Below are 19,916 nucleotides of genomic sequence, written 5' to 3'. Positions count from 1 at the left end.
AAGTGGGAAATTCACCCCATTTTTAGTGACACTTTTTAAATCATCAGCACCACTTTGCATAAATGACCGCTGAAACGATTATAATTTTGTGTTTATTGAATCTGTTTAGGACCAGGTTCGCTCTGTTTGTGATGCTTTTGTTCGTCCTCTGAGCTAAATGTGCTAAATGTGACTCTGCTGTTCGTTACGTCACAGAGGAATTCGTCCTGGTTAATGTTTCATCGACTCTGAAGGTATGAAAACAGAAGATGGAGAAATGTTGAGTCCACACATTAATGGTTAGATTCCTATGTGCATTATTCATTTCCTGGCTTTGTCCACTATTACTGCTTCCTTTTATGAAACACACTGGAAAAGAACAACGCCAACGAAAAACAAAGCTGTTAAAGTCACAAATACTTTTATACAGACTTGTATCCACATTTCTTAAAACAATAATTTTATGAAGAATAAAAGCCACAATCATAAAGTAGTGACAGACCTGGAGGTCCAAGATGATTTACATAAATCCTAAATTAACTGTGATTAACGAGAATGAAGAATAAAGACATTTTTACATAGAACCTGTCTGACAACATGAAGTAGGCTAATACATCTCAGCACCACATCTTGTCCTGATTCAGATGAGAAACAAAGTCACTAACAGGCTGGAAGTGATTAGAAAACTATTTCTACTGAGACGTCTGCAAATCACAGGAGTCTCAATAGAAACTAACATCATATATTTGAGTTAAGATGATCTTCTGGGGTTTTTTATGCTTTAGGAGTTGAGCGTTGTGGGCTGCACAGTGACGCAGTTGGTAGAGCTGTTGCCTTGCAGCAAGAAGGTCCTGGGTTCGATTCCCGGCCCGGGTTCTTTCTCCATGGAGTTTGCATGTTCTCCCTGTGCATGAGTGGGTTCTCTCCCGGTACTCCGGCTTCCTCCCATAACCTAACAGTTAATTGGTCTCTCTGTTAATTAACTGTTTAGGTTAATTGGTTTCTCTAAATTCTCCCTAGGTGTGAGATGGTTGTTTGTCCTGTCTGTCTCTGTGTTGCCCTGCGACAGACTGGCAACCTGTCCAGGGTGAACCCCGCCTCTCGCCCAGAACGTTAGCTGGAGATGGGCACCAGCAACCCTCCTGACCCCACTAGGGACAAGGGTGAACAGAAGATGGATGAATGCAATGTAATTGTTGGACGGATGAATTCATTCCTCTTGAAGGAGAACATTTGGCCATCAGTTTGTGTTAATGGCCTGATTCAGGCTGATTTTGATTAGCCTGAATCAAAATCACGCTACAAACAAAATGGAGGCATAGTAGTCATCAAGATTTTTCCATTAAGGTTTTGTTTACAAACAAAACCTTCCAATATTCAGAATTAACACAATCCACTGTTAAAGACTTACTTTTTCATATGGTGCCAGGTTGGTTTGGATAGCTATTTTCAGTAAATAAATTAAAATGCATTTGATGAACTCAAACATTTAGGACTAAGTAGTTCTTCCCAGGATTGTAATCCACAGTATTTATGCTGAATAGATGAGCAAAACCACAGAGATAAAATGTTGGGAATCTGAGTACAGCTTTTGTGAAGCCACGCCAAAGCTCCCTCCCTCACCTGAGACAAGTCGCTGTTGCACGCATCGTTTTGCTACTGGCAGCGGACTTTGTCCTCCTCCTTCATAAGGAAGCTTTGGTTTCACGCCGTCGAAGTGAAGGATTAAAATATGAACTGAAGGTGGATGCTGCTGCTAAACCGCTGTAAATAACACAGGAGGAAATCACCAAGATTCAGCAGCAGAACGAGAAAGGTAGGAAGCCTGATAGTAATGTCAGGCTTAAGTGAACAGTTCTTTTTGTCTGAAAAGCGCGGAGACGTACTGAAGGTCCTTTAAGACAACCTGGCAATATGAATGCTTCTCTAGTTTATTTCGATTAGGGTTAAAATTTCATAAACTCAATGAGCAAAATGTTCTTTAAACACCAAAGTTGTCTGTGTGTAAATATCTTCAGGTAATTGGGAACAATACCTGTAGTTTTGAAAATCTATCAGTATTGGAGATCTTATCGTTGCTTGGTTGATCATTGCTAAATGTAGCCGGGTAATGATGAACAAAACACCTTTTACTTGAATTTTGGGTTTTAAACTAAGTTTCTGAGCCCAAACAGAGCAAACTGTTTTGTTTCCTGCCTTTAGTTGGTGTTGCGTAATGAAACCTCTTGGAAGGATGAATTTATGGGTTTATTTCGGTGCGCTTCTGAGCCAGGAAACACTTGTGACGTCATCAGTTTGGTGTCCATGTTGTGTGTGATCCGGCAGGTGTGTCAGGACAGGATGTTCAGGAGCAACAGTCCGTACGGTTCTGAGACCAGCAGCTACATTTCCCTCCAGTCCAAGTACGTATTTTATGATGTAATTTCCTGATATCCAACTGGTCTCGGCTTTCCTCGTCATCAGCTCTGGTGTTGTTTCCCTTTGACCCAGTGGATTTTCCAACATGGATGATTCCGCCTCCCAAATATCGAACATCTCGAGACCCAGTGCAAAGTCGATTTACTGTGCGTGATCAGTGCCTAGTCGATCAAATAATCACATCTATTCATTGATGAATTATCACTCATCGTTCTGCTCTGTGGTTCAACAGTGCAGAGGCTGCAGTATGCAGCATCAGTGAACAAGATGATGGAAAAGTCAGAGTACAGAGTGGAGGTATTACCATGGCAACTTTTAAAGTCGCACATCTTTGAGTCGTTGGCCTTAATAATTCACCAGAGGTTCATCTGTTCCAGCACTTGTTTACTTGCGACCTAAACGGGAAGGATCTCAGAAACATCCCGGACTGTGTGGAGCGCCTGAAGCTTCTGGACCAAACGGATCGTATTTGGGGTCAGAACATGGTGCTGGAGGTTCGCGGTGCCAACCTGCTGCTCATAGACTACGAAACCAAGGTGAGCTGCAGCCCTGGTGGGTCAGAGTGATCCTCTATGTTCTGTTAGAACCATGAAACACAAAGTTTTAAATATAAAGAGTAATGAAATCTAAAATATTCAAGCTTGCTTCACTGCCATCAGGTCACACGCTGAGGAACTAGTTACATTTACCTGAGGAACTTTTTGGAAAAAATTTAGCAGTTTTACTGCAGTGTATGTTTTACTTTTATTTGAGTCATTTTTTTATTTTTATTCTTATGAAATATGGATACGCTTTGATTAACTTCACTGAATAAAGAAAAAACAAAAAATGCATGAGATTCAAACACATCTACTGCTTAAACTAAAGTAAAATGTATTTTTTATGTTTTTCTAATGTTATTTTCCACCTGTTGTGCCGTTTGACCAAGTACTTCACCTGTTCTAACATGCTTACGTTTGCATTATCGATTGTAACGGCTTCATGTTGTGTTTTTTATGATTTAGAAAAGTGCTACCTGAATCTGCTATTTTATAATCATTTGTTTGCATACATTTTTTTATATTTTAGTCATTAAAATATCAGGATTTGAACACAACTTTACATTTTTGTCCATCTGATTAAATAATTTTTAAATATTAAATCAGATGTTCTGATCAGCCACTCGGTACCTGAGGAGCCTTTTAACTAAATACTATTCTACTCTTACTTGAGTCCTTTCTTGGACAGTTACTTTTACTTTTACTTGAATAAATTTATGACCCTGTAAAAAACAAGTGCAATAAAAAAAAAAAATCAAAAAGTATGCTTCAGTATGTAGAATCTCAGTCAAAATCTTCTTCACATCATGTTGTGGTTTTAGCTGCTCTAACCTCACTTTACTGTGCATTGTTAGGAAGAGCTGGAGTCATTTTCTCCTGGTGAAATAAAGGAGTTATTGGCCTTTCTGGACGCCGGGGTGTTTGACTCTCTGCTCATCCTGTCCGTCCAGAACAGGAGAAAAGCCGCCACCACCGTCTTCCTGTTCCAGTGCGATGAAGTCAGGGTGAGACACAGCTTTGGAAGGAGGGTCTGAGAAGAGAAAGACAAAAGATATTAACGTTTTCTGTTGTGTCCAAGGCTGATTTCATCGCAAAGGATTTACTGCGAGCTCTGTTGCAGAAGAGTGAGGGTTCACACATCAGGTAGGAGTAAATCCTGGTACATGTGGCTGGGTTTGTTTATCTTACTTACTCATAATGTTGGGGGTTTTTTGTGCGTTTTAAGCAGCAATGGACACATTGTGGGCGGACATGGAAGAGTGAAACAGCCCAATAAGCCTGCAGAGCCGAGGCCTGCACACGAAGCGCCACCACGTACTCCGCCTGACAACGGTGAGACCATATTTAAAAAAACATAAAACAGAGGTTTAATGTAAAATGGTGACATCACCGAAGAAATTTTAGATGGGGCAAATACAATCCATCGAAACATAACGCATCGCTAACAAAATAGATGTATTCTGGATTTAAAAAATCAACAGGAATAGCAGAGCTTTCCATTCCGGAAGGACAGGGAATTTCTGACCAGGAAAACCTGATGAAAAGGCTGTTTTGGAGAACAATGTTGCTCTTTTAGTCTTTGTCTGTTTAAGTGATCTTATAAACATCCAGTAAAAGCTACACAGAGTGAAAATAGTAGATAAAACTGTGATGTGAGCAACTTTTGTTTCTCCAAATCTGTTTTTTTTTTTTTTTTTACTGTTTCTTCGTCCAGCTGAGGATGAGTTCCCTGAGCCTGAACTGGATCTGCGTCGGTACAGGGAGGAAGACGTCGTCCCGCCACCGATGCCGTCTCCATCACCTCCCCGTCGACAGTACACAGAACTGGACAGGAATGTTGTGAGTTTCCTCTACTTCAGGCAACATTAGTTTTTCAGTCCTTTAAATTGGAAAGAATAAAACGTAGAAGAAACGTTGTGAATAAGACTTTCAGTTTTCTTTCCGTACAGGACATTTTAAACCACATCATAACCGACGTCGAGATCTTCATGGGGAAAATATCCGCAGCCGACGCCAAAAATGCAAAGAAGAAAAAGAAAAAGAAAAAAGGAAAAGGTAGTTTTCAATAAAAGCTCTCAGACTAACGTGTTCGCTTACATCCATGCATCACTGTGTGGTTTTTGATCCATGTAGGAGGGGATGGGATGCCGCCTGAGGAGGAGTTTTCGGATTGCCTCCATAAAATCAAATCTGGCTTCAACCTTCTGGTGTGTGTCTCTATTTACACGGTGACGCCGTGTCATTGTGTGTGTCCTCGTCGTGCTCTAACGGACGCTGGCGTTGTTTCACAGGGAGAGCTCAACGGAAAGATCAACAATCCAGCCGCTCCTGACTTTGTCCACTCTTTGTTCTCTGCATTAGCCTTCGTGAGTGACTTCATATTTCTAAACTTTTCTGTTTTATGGCATTTCTGTTTGATCCTGGAAAAAGTTGCAATACGATAATTCTGTCTTGCTCAGTTCTGCTGTTCTTTCTTCACCAGGTGTGCTCTCACTGCTCTGAAACCGTCCCTCCGTCCATCGTCGCCCCGCTGCTCACGCCTCAGTGTATCCGTCTCCTGAGTGAGGAGGCGTCCTCGGAGGAGGACAACCTGTGGCAGTCGCTGGGAGACGCCTGGAACATCCCCAGGTTCCTGCTACGCCCAGCACACTCCCAGCCTTTTATTGACATTAATGAGAAATAATGCTATTTCTCCTTCCAACATAGATGGGTTGTTGTAATTGCCACTGATACAGAATCAATCCAAATGTGACTGATCCAATGATATCAATTCTTAGTCTTACACTACACTATACAGATGTTTTAATAACTTACTGTCTGGATAATTCATCAAATGGTTACCCGACTACTTGGGGAGACTCATATATGGTTGAAATATAATTTCCAGAGGGTTCTGTCATCCTTTAATAGAAATATAAAAAAATGAAAAGACACGGTGACGTCACAGACGTCTTTTTCAGTCATCATGACGCAGCAGGATACTGTGAATATTTGTCTCCATTACACGCGAGTTTGTAATAGCAGCAGTGAAGTTATTTTTTTTAAAGACTCAACTGAACTTGATGTTCTACAAATTCTCCTTAATTTCTACAAGCTGCTTTTAGCTTCCCATCAGACCAGCTAGGCGTTTTGCAGAACAGTCTGTGTGTGAACTGTCGGGTCTAACCTTGAGGAAACATGGAGCATCAAGTTTTACACTTTTTAAGTAAGTTCCTCACTTTTAATATGCTCCGATTCTGAAAATTTAATGTGTAATAGGAGGAGTGGCGTGTAGTTCACAGTGTTCTGCTGCATCTGGACAGGCTGCAATACTTTCCCATCTTGTTTAATTCTTTTCTCATTTTTTATCTCATATGTTCAGATCAACTCTCCACCCGGGAATTAAATGTTCTCGCTTTATGAATTCCCCCAAGTGGTTAAATATTAATTATCTGAATTATTTAGACCACATGTGTCAAACTCAAGGCCCGCAGACCAAATCTGGACCGCCAAAACTATTTCTGTGGCCCTGTAGACTCTTAAGAGCCACAGAAATATGACTACAACATAACGGTTTTGTGCTTAAATATTATTTTATTAGTCAAATCAAATCAAGTTTATGTGTTTGGAGCCAAATTATAAATTTTTTTTAGAAGTACTCGTTGAATGCAGAGAAAGTTATAATATTTTAGTTGTTAATTACTTTTATTAATACATTCTTCCTAAACCAGTTCTTTGAGGAGTTTGACATTAATGATTTAGACTATAATACATCCCTTACATTTCGCTTTAACTTATCCCAACTTTCAATATATTTAGTGTCTGCATATCTTAATGTTATTATCGGATCATAGCTGTGGCAGTTTTTGTGATGCAACTCTATTCTGATCAAATTGTCTCATTAGCATATGAGAGCATTAGTTCACTGTGGCCCCAATGTCACTAAAACAAAATGTAGAGCAATGTCCCAGCATGACAGGCAAGACAGGGGAACTCTATAACCACAGCTTTTGGGTTCTCTATATTTATATCCACTTCATGACTCAGTTTACCTGATGAGATGAAATGTTTCTGATGGTATCGCCAGTACCAAATGGCCAGAGGAGGATGAGGACATCCCAGTCTACAACATGCAGTTTTTTGATGGTTGGCAGCCCCCAGAAGTGACTGGAGAGCTTCCACCCAGTGAACCGGAGAGCCGGCGGGAGAGTCCCCGGCCTCCGCCAAGCCTGCAGCCGTCACCAAACACAGCTGGACACAAAACACAGGAGGAGCTGGTCAGGTGGAATTTTAATCAATGATTCTTCGTCCTGCTCAAGAGAAATATAGAAAAATTACATATTGTTGGCATTTTCTGCGCAGAGTTATGCAAAGTGGAAGCCACCAAAAGAACGACAAAAACCAGGGTAAGTACACAGATTACACTTCATCAAGGTTTAAATCTCACTGCTCTGAAGTTTCCCTTCTTTCTGCGTCTTCCAGGCCAGTCGAGGTAAAACTACGCGTCAAATATGACTTCATATCCAGAAACCAAAGGGAGCTCAACGTCACTAAAGGAGAAATAGTTGATGTGAGTATCTGTTTTCCTCGCTCCCAAAATAATAACATTTTCAAAAGGAGACCAACCAATCTTCCATCTCTTCTTTTGGTTTTGTTCTCCTGCAGCTTCTGGACAAGTCGAAGCAGTGGTGGAAAGTGAGGAACAGCAGAGGAGAGGAAGGTTACGTACCAAACAACGTCCTGGAAGATGTGGACGTTCAGTCATATGAGGTGGCTTCCGCTCAGAAAACATGAAATGATGGGAAATGAAAACTGTCCTCACACAAAGGAAACATGCCTCTTCTATTTTCATATAGGATTTTGACACGTCTCCAGTTCTGACGAGGAAATCTAAACCACCGGAGGTGAAAGCCTGGCTGGAAAACGCGGGATTCAACCTGATGTAAGTGAGAGCAAATTAAAAGCAAATTAAAAGCCACTAGTCAACACTGATCTCTCAACATTCAGCTACATTCAGGAATTGTCACACTTGATACAAAGATTATTTGCTCTTATCAATGCACAGGATAATTACAGACTTTATGACAAGATTAAAAAGAATGACAAAATAATATGAATGCTAAACAAAATTTTGGAAACTTATGGCAACAGGTTTTATGCTGCTTACTTTTACATTTGGGGATCAGACATCTGCGTTCAGATAGGAGGAGCCTGAACTCATAGTGCAGAGGATGAAACACATTTTAGTCCAGGCCCGGGCTTTGATTGGACCATCCCAACACATGATCTAAGCCATTTCTTAGTATTTTACATCTTTTGGAGCCTCAAAGATGTTTTATTCAAGTGTTGCCCTGTTTTTATCTCCTTTTGTATATCCATCAGCAGATTTTCTGCCTTTTGCTGAAGGAAAGCATCCCTCAGCATGATGCTGCCACCTCCAGATTTTATGGTCAAAATAGTGTAGTCAGACGCATTTAAATTTTTGCTTCCCAATTTTGGTCTCACAGCCTTTTCCAAATGTTTGCTGTGTTCCCAACATGACTTGTGTCAAAGTCCACAGGGGACCTCTGGTACCTCTCTTCATGCCGAGTTTGTGGTGGCAACATAATAAATGTTCATGAAAAGTTTTACAAGGAAGTAAATTAGCAACAAACACCTGAAACGCTTCCTATGTTCAATTTAAAAAATCGCTCTGCTGGTTAAACACACTAAGACGTTTCCTGCAGGGACTGTTTCTCTCCTCATGGAGGTTATGGTTCGGCTCTGTTACACATTAACTAACTCCAGCGTTGCTTTGACTGCAGCACCGTGCGCTGCCTGGGCGTGCTGAGCGGCTCCATGCTGCTGGGGATGAGCAGAGAGGAGCTGAAGTCGGTGTGTCCAGAGGAAGGAGGACGAGTCTTCTTCCAATTACAGGCGGTCAGATCCGCCTTGGCAGTAAGTCTCTCATCTGTTCAACTTAAGATTTAGCCTCTGTCGTCTTTACCGCTAACAACCATTCTTTTTTAAACACCCAGGAAGCAAGCTGAAGAATCATCACAGCTGGAAAATAAGAGGAAAATTGACTAGATGCTGGAAGCAAATTAGAGGGAAAAAGCAGAATATAGCAGATTTGCATCATGTACAGATACTGTAGTCACTTTCTGAAATCAGCACCAACTCCTCATATCGTTCTAAATGCTAAGCATGTTAAATATACCGTTTATCCCAACTATTTTAAGTTGTAATCTCTATTAAAACATTCCATTATAAACTGTATTACTGCAAATAATTGCTGAAGTGTTTTGTTTGTAATCATTGTGTAACTTGCAAATTAAAGTAAAAAATCTGGCACATCTGAGGTGAATTAACATGCTTTATTTATTTTTAATTCAGTTATCACAGACGAACCGCACCAGTAAGATTGTGGCAGACCGTCTCGAGCAATAATAAGGCTACAGATCAACAGGAGTCAAAATAGGCAGAATTTAAAACAAAACGTGACACAGGTATGAGAAAACAAGACCATTAGGAAAAATACAAGTTAGACAAAACAAAAACATGTCAAGACAGCAAGCAGCAAAAACAAAAAAGCTAAATTAAGGTTTTAACATGGATAATAACTGAACGTTGTCACTTTGTGCTTCACATAAGTCACAGTGTTGAGGAGATTACATATCATGAAGCTTTACTCTCCATTTACAGAGGCAAATATATTATTAATAATATCTCAACAATTGCGGAAACCAGTATTTGGCCACTGGTTGGGCACAGCCACTTATACCAGCCGTTCTGACCCAATTCTCAGTGAATCAAAGACCAAAATATTCTTTTAGTTTTTCATCCTGTGGATAATATCGGCTACCAATAAAAGCACAAATATAAGGTTTGTGTTTGTGAGGTAGTGTGGACATGATGCAGACAGTAAACAGGGTCAGAGATCAAGGTGGAAACTAAAAGTGGAAACTGTCGGGTCGGTCCGGGTTGCAGCACCGGCCACATTTATTGGCACCCTGATGACGCCTATAAAAATCTCTTTAAAATAAATGTAAATAAGGCATTTGTTGAATTTATACTTTCAAAGTTTCTATGAATATGAATTTTAATTTGTAATCTCTGACTTTGTTTCCCTGAATCCTATCTATGACTTGACACAAAGGTCCATTTCTCTCTATGATGGATCAGAACCCGCATCGATCCTGTTATGAAGCTCCAAAAACACTCCACAGTTCACTGAGGGAGAACTGCGGCAAAGAGTTGCACCAAGTCTCCACCATTAGAAATCATTTCATGCCAACTGATTATTTAATAGTAGAAAAATAAACAACAAAAAAAACGTAAACATGTTGAGCTGGGACTTCAACTGGAAACTTGGTCAAGACTTCAGCAACCAACAGATGGGTTTGGTGCAACAAAGAAATAGTACATGGAAAAGCACCTCATGCAAACTGTTCAGTTTGGTGGAGGATCTGTGATGCTATGGGCCTGTTTCTTAATACTTTATTCTCCATTTGCTCTTTGAAATATCAGGAAATCTGTCATAATAATCTGGTGGATGCTACCATAAAGGTGAAAATGGGTGATCATGATTCACGCAAACGGTTAATCGATTATAAAATCAAGCTTCTGGAATGAAATCATAAAGAAAACCTTTGGGCTGAGCTAAAAAAACTGTTCTATTTAAAAGCAATGGTCAAACATTCCTCTCTCCGTCGACTACAGTTTGGTAAATTGTTACAAAGTGATCATGATGACAAGAGGAGATGCAGTAAAACTTGAGTTTTTCTCCCTCCATAAATGCATTAAAATTAAATGTTTATTTTTCAGGATGAGATCCTGCAATAAAATATAAACTAGTCCTTACACATCCTTACCGAAGGTGTCAATAAATATGGCCGACACTGAACATGAACAAAATTAACTCCTAATTTTAAAAGGCAAACAAAATTTTCACAAAGTATAAAACTCAAGTCATTATTAAACATCAAAACTTTTCGAGTGAAAGGCAGAAATGCACAACAAAAAAACTAATATTTGCACCAAACAATATCAGGAATACGTAACTCGACTAATCTTATGCATAATTATATTCGTGCTTTGGTGTCTTACTGGCTACTTTAAAAAGAGGCGACACCATTCATTAGCATTGAAACATGAGTCAGTAAAACACAACATGTACATATTGGTGGATAATTTGATTCCACAATACTAAACGAGCAGAGTGGGCACTAAAATACTGTTTCATCACTTAATATTAAAAACAAACATAATGAAAATCTAGAGTTTTCCTCCACCTCAATATACTGAGAATTACAAAATGCTCTTACTTCTATTTCAGCTTTAAAAAACATAATTGAACTCTAACAATCACATAAAGTCCTCTGAGATCATCCTTCATTAGTTGGAAATTGCTATAGTCGTACAGAATGAAAACTGTTTATCTTCTTCTTCATCTATAAAGCACACACACACACACACACACAGCTCTGCAAACTCTACCGACATTTTCTGGATTACTTTTCGCTACGAAACCCGGTTTGAACCAAAATCTCACCATTTGATCAGAGCTAGAATTGTGTGGAGTGACAGAAAGAGACCATTACTGAAAATGATGCTACAGAACCGTGCAGCAGCCTTCGCTGTGTCCCAGCATGGTTTGCTGGTTTCCACCATGCAGAGTTTGGATCGGGCCTGGCGTTGCTTTATGTGACAGTCGGACGTAAACGGGTTGTTCTCTCCTCACACACATCAGTCATGCGGGCATGCAGGAGAGTATTTGTTTAGCTGAAGTAGCGAGGAAGATGAAAACCTTCAGGCTGGGTTTCAGCTCCAACAGCAGGCCTGGTGTGGAGATTCACAAAGAAGAAGAAGGAAAGGAAAAACTGGACATGCACTGCATCTAGGTAATAATGGAAAGGCACGGTGAGGGTTTTATTTTGGTGCTTATGAAGAGTTTAGAGCATGCAAAGAACTAAATGGATGTAATCCAACAATGCAGTGAGCATTCATCCACATTTCTTTGTGCTCTTTATAGCTCTGCTACCATAAAACATAACAAATGAGCAAACTCTTTTTGCTTTTAGGAATGTTTCTTTCTTGCACATTACTTTTAGAGCTTATTTGAATCCCAGAAGACTGACTATGAAAGTGCAACTCGGCAAACGATGGATTCTAAACTAACAAGTGGGATCGCACACAAAGCTTTGTCAAAGTTAGTTGCTCTGTGACCAACCCGACGCAATGATCCCAGTTTGAAATTATGGCTACTCTGTATCTATAATCAGAGATCACAGTTTTTCCTTCTGTTTTATCACAATAAAAACAGATGGCAAGAGAGCAACAGACATGAAGCTAAATGTCTAAAGAAATATTGGGAAACTTGAAATGCATCAATAAAAACAACGGCAGCACTGAAACCGTGGCTGATTCGTAACTACACAGCCATAGCAGCACAGCAGACTTCTACAGTGGTGTGTAAAGAGCAGCAGATTTTTCTCTCATTCACGTTTCAGGAGCATGCTGAGTGGGCCGCAGACTCAGGGGGGGGATTAACGGAGAGAGACAGGACGGGGGGTGGAGCCTGACGTCTCAGCGTCCTCCAGAGACGGGGCCCATGGTGAGCGTGTCCTCCTCGTCGATGCTGTCCAGCTCGTCTGTGCGCACGGCGTGGGTGATGAGGTGAAGCTCCTCGGTGAGCGTCTCGAAGCGGTAAGCCACACGGATGTCAGGGACGTTGGTGCGCCGGATGTCGTTGCTCTCAGGACCTTCTCTATAGTAACTGGGGCCAAGCCAGTAGCTCTTTACCTGTGGTTTGAAAAAACATTTAAATGGGAATGTTTGGAGCACAAAGAGTTTTGCATGTGGGTAAATTTTGGTTTCATGTGACCAAGACTTTCCTGTGTTTGCTGTGTCCCCTGCATGGCTGGTTGCAAACTGCAAACAGGACTTCTTATGGCAGATTTGTAGAGGATAAATCTAATAGTTGTCCTGTTAAAAAATTCTCTCATTTAAACTGTGGATCTCTGCAGCTCCTCCAGAGATACCGTGTTTTTGGGATACTGTTTTAGAACGCAAATTTTCTTTTACCTTTTCCACAACTTCATTTGTGACCTTGTGTTGAGTTCTTCTGCCTTCATGATGCTGTTTAGTCACTAATGTTCTCTAACAGAACTAAATTATTATCTTTGGACCTAAAGAGGAATGCTACAGTCAGCGTGCAGCTTCAGTTATTACAACTAAAAACCAAAATCAGGTCAGAAATCTGGGTTTTGTGATGGACTCTGACCTGAACCTTCAGAGCCACATTAAGACAGTTACAAAGTCGTCCTTCTATCACTTGAAGAACATTTCCAGGATTAGAGGAATAATGTCTCAGCGAGACCTAGAGAAACTCATTCATTTATCTTTAACATGTCTACATAAAACAATCAATCAGACAGCTGCAGCTGATGCACAATGCTGCTGCTCAAGTTCTGACTAAAACCAGGAAGATAGAGCACATCACACCAGTTCTAAAGGATCCCCGTTGCTCAGAGAATAAACTATGAAAATCTGTCGTCAGTTTATAAATCACTGAATATCGTAGCACCAAAATAACAGCTAGCCTAAAACCTGTTGTCTTTAACCAAACTTGGAGAAGCAGCATTCAGTTTTTACAGTCCACTAATCTGAAAGGAACTTCTAGAAAACTGCAAAATAGTCTAAATACTGGTTCCTTAAAAACAAGGCTAAAAACTCACCTGTTTAAAGTTGCCTTTGATTCCTGGTTACTGCACTGTATTTGATAAATATTTGCTTGATGATTTTGATGATGTTTTTTGACAAACTGTAATGTTTATTGCTCGTTTCATAATTGCTGTATTTTGTTTTTATGGTGTAAAGCACTTTTAACTGTCTTGTTGCTGAAATGTGTTTTACAAATAAACCTGATTTTAGTACATAGTGGCACTGAATTTTCTTCGGGTTATCAGAGAAAAGTCTCTTTCCTTTCGCTTCACACTGCTGAAGAACTCTTTGTTGGTCTTTCTCCTAAAGCGGCAATAAAACACAATGGAGTTTGTGGTTTTAATATGTGAAAAGGTTGAAGGAGTCTCGGTACTTCGCAGAGGTGCTTTAACCTGTAAAACCCCCAACGATCATTTCTGACACTAAAAAAAAAACCTCCTGGCAAACCTGTACCACACCTAGCCAAATGATGCACCAGATAAACTGTTTATTACCCTTTACAGGTGAATGATAAATGACGTCACCTTGTGTGAAAATCCACTCATCAGGACACTGTTTCTCGCCAGCTCACACATGTCACAAGAGCTCAGTTTCCACACTTGAGCTGCGATGCTGTACTCTTCCATCAGAGGCTCCTGGGGGCAAATTACAGAAATTATCGCATATTTTACATCCATGCAAAAGGAATAAAAAGTTTAATTTTCCCTTTTAATTGTGAGGCTGTGATATTTGTGTTGTCCAACAGACCTTGGTGAAGTGAAACTGGAGGGGATCATCGGTGGACAGAGAGACCATCAGACCTCTGGACAGATACTCCATCAGCGGGTTGCGGTGGTAACTAAGGAAGAGGCTGTTGTTGCTCAGTGGCGACATGGCAATGCCAACTTGAGCCAGGTAGTAAAGATACTGCAGCACAGGGGCCTGGAAAAGGAAGGAAGAATGAGACTCTTCATCTCTTCCCCATGTTACACGTAAAGGAGAAAATAAAAGCAGATTTACAGCCATCATAGACCAAAGTTAAATTTTCTTTGACCAATAGGTTTGTTTCTGATAAAATGTGAGATATTTATCTCTCGAAAGCAAATAAAATTATTTAAAAGAGGCATGAATTAAAAAAACTAACTTTTATTCACTCTAAATTAAAAGTACCGGTAGGTTTAAAGATTCTTTCATTATGGGACACTTAGTTGTTTTGTGTCTCTTCAGACAGACGTATGTAGCGTTGGATATGTCTGAAGAGACATAAAACAACCGAGTGTCTAGTAAAATAATATTTAAGACTGTATCACATAAAGACACGATGATATATGAATAAAAGTCACGTTTAAGATCATTCATACCATTCTCATTAATCGCCTTTATTTGGACTAAAGCTATAAAATCTCTTATAATTATTTTTTTAGCTTTTTACATTTTTCTTCTGCCTTTGCGGATGGAAGTGCTTACTTCTTTATTAGCACCATTATTTATTCTTAAGTTTCTGTTTTCACCACATTTGTTGCAAATTCCAACAAAAGACACTAAACCTGCGGCAAACTTTCCAAACTACCTGCTGAATATCTTTTAGTTTGTCAAAATTCATTGTTGAAATGAATTCCTGAAAATCTAAGGCTATTTTTTATTGCAGTCTTTATGAAAGCCGTCTTGACCTTTCTGAGCAGCAGTCCGTGGGAAATATTCTCCGACAACATGAACCCTGACACCAGGTGGTGGATCGGGCCCGCTTCGCCACAGTGAGGTCGCAGAACGAACGTATGAAAGCCTCGTCGTCTGAGTTAAACACAAAGAAAAACTCACAAATCAGAGAATAATTAGATTGAAATGAATGATTAAAAGTAAGGATGATATGTTGTTACCTTCGCAGGTGGTTCAGCACAGTCATGTTGGCGTAGGTGTAGTAGAGGTAGTAGGAGTAGGGCGGGTTGTTCTCCTGTGTCCAGTCAGCAGGAAGTGGACTGTCCCGGTTAAAAATGTGGTGCTCAGGCTTGGACTCGTCGTCTACGCTGTCAAAACCAACAACCTGCCAGCAAGCAAAAAAAAAAACAAACAAACAAACATTCAGTTCACTCTGATGTTGGTCATCAGGAGAGTTCAGATCTACCAGCAGGTCATACTCACGTGCTCCAGGAAGAGATGCAGCTCAGGGTGGCTGGCTGGATCTATCGTGACTTCGAACAGAGGCATGAAAATATTCTCCAGCATCTCCTGGAAGTTAGCCAGCTGCTTCTTTGTGTGGTAGACGTCACTATAAAAAAAAAGAAAGTTAGATTTATTTTAGAAAAGGAAAAACACTATAAAACATAATGAAATCACTATTTGTCCATTCATCATTTTTTAAAGCTGATATAAATTGCACTTTTCTCACACAAAAACAGCATTTGGTGCAAAAGCAGTACCTTATATTGATGATGACATTTTGTCCTGAACTGTGGAGCGTGATTCTCAATTGTGAAACGAAAAAGGATTTTTTTGTTGTCGTTTGACAAACACTAACCTTTCCAACAGGAACAGGACATTGACAGGCAACACAGGAAAGGATGAAGTGAGCACCCTTATTTTGACTAAATATTCTCTATGCGGGAGAATATTTAGTCACAGCTCTACTGAAGTTACCCATTAAAAATCCAGAAAGATAAGAAAAAGAAACACAGTTCATGACTCACAGGCAACAGAAATTTAGAGCAGCAAGGCAACAGCATCTTCTACGGTAGGAAACATGTTTCTTAATTTTAATGTCATTAAATAATATGACATAATTGTGTTTATTAAACTCAATCAATGACAGATTTCTCTAAATGTCATCCTGCATACTCTCATGGAATAATGATCTTTTTTTCACCAGTGTCTGAGCCAAATGAAAGGCAGCACGTGAATTAATGTTTTGAGTTTTCTACCAACCGCTACATGTGTAGCATTAGCTTCAAAGAACTTTTAAAAATATTTACATAATATCGATAAATATTAGTTTTCTGCCTTAAGGCAACATTAACATCAGATATAAAATGTTCATAGCAGTGCATCATTAGATTAGACATGTTGATAGATACATCCTCATAAAATACAGACTGATTATGTGGAAAGAAAGAAACTTTAATTTCCTGCACTGGGTTACAAAAAAAATTTTTTTGGAAGTTGTCTGTTTTGTGAACTGAATTTGGACTATTTTGCACCACTGAATCAGCACAAAAAATGACAAAGTTTTCTAAATAAGGTCAGATTTTTATACTAATTTGATTTAGAGAAATCTGACATTCTGACTAAATCGATTTTTCTGACATTATCAGTTCATTTCCATTAATATTTCTCATCCAAAAAAGATTTAAGAGAAAAGAATTGTTTTCTAACAGAGTGTATTAATTAAATGTTACAAAGTTGGATTTCTGTAAATTGAATAGTAAACACTGATAAGGGTAAGTAGATGTAAATTGAATATTACATCCTCACTGTGTAAAATTCTCCGTCTCTTTTCTGTCCTGATGGATTCTCTCCTCCTGATCATCACTCATTGATCCCAGATTCTCAGGAAACTGATCCATTTGTTAGAACAAGTCATGCATTTTGATGCTCACGTTGAATCCACAGTTCAGAAAGTTGACCTGATTGAGCAAAACCAATGTGGTTTTTGGATTCAGCATGTCAAAATTACCCTAAAACATTTGAAAAACCCCAGATAATTTTTTGGTTGTTGACCAGTGTTATTCACTGCTGCTATGATTTATAAAAAAAGCTGGATAATTACTAACATAAAGTACTGTTCTTGGTAGAAATGGGTGCTGGTCAAACCCAAAGAAAAAGTCACAATGTCTGGCTGAAGGCTGCCAAAAGTTTTGTGTTTTTGATTCAGTTTTTGTCTGCACAATGTCTCACACTCCATGGTATCCTCAGAGTGCTTTAAGCCTTTGTGTTGGCTGACAGTCTTAGGTATTTGTTTCCTTGATTTTTAACGAACAAGGGTTAGGGGTTAGGGCATTATTTGCATCTCAGCTTCAAAGTAAAACAAAATGTCAGCAGCACTTACAAGAGACGGGGCACCTGGATAAGCCAGCGCACATTATCAGAGTACACTCTGTGGTTGACAGCCCACTCCGCCAGCTTGTCCCATTCGTCTCTGGAGCGACCATAGATGGACAGTCGTAGCTCAGAGTTCTGGTATTTACTCTCCTCCAAGTCATACATCACTTCCTGTAAGAAAAATAAAGACAGCAGCTTTAAATTTGAGTTCAGGACTGATTATTCGGTTGGACAGTTTATAGCTGAATTAATAAGCACCTTAACTATGTGTGCAAAGTATTTTCCTTCCACATGATTGTCCGTCTTGATGAAGATCTCCCTTAAGATGGACTCTCCAATTGGGTTGTATTTGGAGTTGAATTTGTCAAACCTATGAAATGTGTTCCGATCCTGTAAAAGTAGAGAAACGTGAAAAAGCAAGTTTAATAATAGTAAAGAAGTCACACTAAGTTAGTTTTTATCTTTCACAACATTGTGACAACTCACTGCGTGCATGTCGAGTGTGTCTACACTCAGGTCGTACGCCGTCAGGTTCATGGTCTCAAAAACTTCTCGCAGGGTCTGACCGCGCCCCCGCTCAACGTGAACGATCTCGTCTGGGTATTTCTTCATGGCTCGCTTGATGAATCGCAGAAGATGCTTCTGGTTCATGCAGGATGATGCATGTATGTGAGTGTCCACCTGGAGACAAGACGAAGAAGAACATTAACTTTATTTCAATTTACATAGCCCCAATTCATAACAAAAATCAGCCCAAGGAACTTTACATGACAACTACATTCAAGTAATACACAGAAATATATGATTAGACTAATCTAATTATATAGACAGATTCAAATTGAGTTATAAACTTTCTAATTTGATCTTCAGTGTAAAACAGAGCAAGTAAAAAGTTATCAAAGAAAGATTTCAGTCTAATCCTTCTCCTCGGCAAGCATGTGGCAACAGTGAGAAGGAAAATCTCAATCAGAGACCTCTTTCTCACAAGGATAAGTTTATTTTTGAACAATAAAAACTGAGCTTGACTTTATAATTTACGTTCATACTTCTCAAAGAGATCCATTTATATAAATACTAGAGAAGTAGGGAGATATTTTTGCAGCAGCTCTTGCCTTTCTGATGTTGTAGAAATCTCTGTGAGGAACCTTCTTCTGCGCTGCCAGCTCTTTCATCTCATTCAGCAGGATGTGCATCTGAAATTTGGAGCTCAGGTACTGCAGGCGGCGGTAGCAAAACGATTTCCTGGAAGCAACGCACAGAAGAGACAGGTTTCATTCGAGCTGCATAAAAGAAACACTATAAATCAACTGGTTTATCGAATGATTAGACGAATCACACTCACACTGGACCGTTGATAATAAGGGACATCATGACGTTCATGTCTGCTATGTACTCCTTCAGGTCAGGATACGGTAGGTCGAGTTCTGTGCTTCTAACAGAGAAAAACAACGTCAAGTTATATGTTGGGTTTGCCAAGATTCACAAACTTCTAGTTTAAGAGTTTTATTTTAATTAGAAAGGTTTCTGCAAATTTCATACATTTACAGCCTCAAATTTCTACACTTTCAGGAAGTTTTGATAATATTCTGTAAATATGGGAACAAACTATTAGTATTGTTTGGCTTTGTTATTTATCCCAAACAAATATTGTAACAAAATAGTTCTGAAGTTCAAATCAAATGCAGGAGTGTAGTAAGAGCCAACTTTACAGCTTTATTTTAAAATCTAAAAACCACCTCAGACTTTTCAAATCCCACAATAAAAACTGATTCTTTAAATTACAACTTGAGATCTGTGATATGTAAAAAAAAAAAAAAAAAAAAAAAACACTGTGAATTTTTTTTATTATTATTTTGAATGAGTTAAACAAATCATCTGCATTTATTTGTGGTTTCTATGGCCAAACCTCAAAAACCAAAATTATGAATGAGCTAGTCAAATCAAGACAAGCTTATTCCTCATTTGATCAAATATCTGTTTTTAATCTTTGTGCAAACATCTGTCTCTGCTTGACCAAAACGTAAAAACAGGGGAAATCCACAAGAGGGGAACGCTTGGGGGTTTTTTCACAGCACTTTATATTTAAAAGTAAATCATGACATCAGCAAATATAATCCTCAGTATAGATACAAACACATACTTGTCCATGTTTGTTTTCTTGTTGAAGACATGTATGACCCCATCAACCATCTTACAGCCATATCCTGTGTCTGGTGGCATATTCTTGGGGTCCCGATTGTCGTAGGGGTGAGTTTCTGAGACAGGTGGGTGAACAGGGGCATCTGA

The 19,916-nt window shown here is 39.3% G+C and overlaps 2 protein-coding genes across 8 annotated transcripts in view; one reads left to right on the top strand and one right to left on the bottom strand.

The window, feature by feature from the left end:
* The first annotated feature begins 1,640 nt into the window (after window positions 1-1,640).
* On the top strand, window positions 1,641-9,480 carry eps8l3a (EPS8 signaling adaptor L3a). Of its 3 annotated transcripts, none has more exons than XM_032549132.1 (20): window positions 1,641-1,795; window positions 2,305-2,381; window positions 2,470-2,543; window positions 2,630-2,694; window positions 2,775-2,933; window positions 3,791-3,940; window positions 4,015-4,079; window positions 4,162-4,268; window positions 4,651-4,775; window positions 4,886-4,991; window positions 5,070-5,143; window positions 5,228-5,302; window positions 5,419-5,564; window positions 7,003-7,192; window positions 7,278-7,321; window positions 7,398-7,485; window positions 7,581-7,685; window positions 7,772-7,857; window positions 8,720-8,852; window positions 8,933-9,480. In XM_032549132.1, exons 2-20 carry the CDS (start codon window positions 2,320-2,322, stop codon window positions 8,942-8,944), a joined length of 1,866 nt encoding a protein of 621 aa, XP_032405023.1. In that variant the 5' UTR covers window positions 1,641-1,795; window positions 2,305-2,319; the 3' UTR covers window positions 8,945-9,480. The 3 variants fall into 3 exon arrangements, with proteins under 3 accessions (XP_032405023.1, XP_032405024.1, XP_032405022.1); XM_032549133.1 differs by having other exon boundaries at window positions 1,642-1,795; window positions 4,165-4,268; XM_032549131.1 differs by lacking the exon at window positions 1,641-1,795 and having other exon boundaries at window positions 2,269-2,381.
* The window catches only part of ampd2a (adenosine monophosphate deaminase 2a), a 42,339-nt gene continuing 31,679 nt past the window's right edge, over window positions 9,257-19,916 (bottom strand). For all 5 annotated transcript variants that reach the window (XM_032549127.1, XM_032549128.1, XM_032549125.1 and 2 more), the window contains 12 exons: window positions 19,771-19,912; window positions 18,973-19,062; window positions 18,743-18,872; window positions 18,117-18,311; window positions 17,889-18,020; window positions 17,638-17,801; window positions 15,738-15,864; window positions 15,476-15,639; window positions 15,269-15,389; window positions 14,367-14,540; window positions 14,144-14,254; window positions 9,257-12,698 (listed from right to left, as the gene is read on the bottom strand). In XM_032549127.1, the coding sequence (XP_032405018.1) occupies window positions 12,483-12,698; window positions 14,144-14,254; window positions 14,367-14,540; window positions 15,269-15,389; window positions 15,476-15,639; window positions 15,738-15,864; window positions 17,638-17,801; window positions 17,889-18,020; window positions 18,117-18,311; window positions 18,743-18,872; window positions 18,973-19,062; window positions 19,771-19,912 (1,766 nt within the window). In that variant the 3' untranslated portion in view covers window positions 9,257-12,482. The remainder of the gene's footprint in view (window positions 12,699-14,143; window positions 14,255-14,366; window positions 14,541-15,268; window positions 15,390-15,475; window positions 15,640-15,737; window positions 15,865-17,637; window positions 17,802-17,888; window positions 18,021-18,116; window positions 18,312-18,742; window positions 18,873-18,972; window positions 19,063-19,770; window positions 19,913-19,916) is intronic.

The sequence above is a fragment of the Xiphophorus hellerii genome, chromosome 20 (genome assembly GCF_003331165.1).
Source record: "Xiphophorus hellerii strain 12219 chromosome 20, Xiphophorus_hellerii-4.1, whole genome shotgun sequence".
In the NCBI taxonomy this organism is placed as follows: Eukaryota; Metazoa; Chordata; class Actinopteri; order Cyprinodontiformes; family Poeciliidae; genus Xiphophorus; species Xiphophorus hellerii.
Note: the sequence above shows the minus strand (reverse complement) of the source record. Positions and strands in the feature narration are given on the sequence as shown.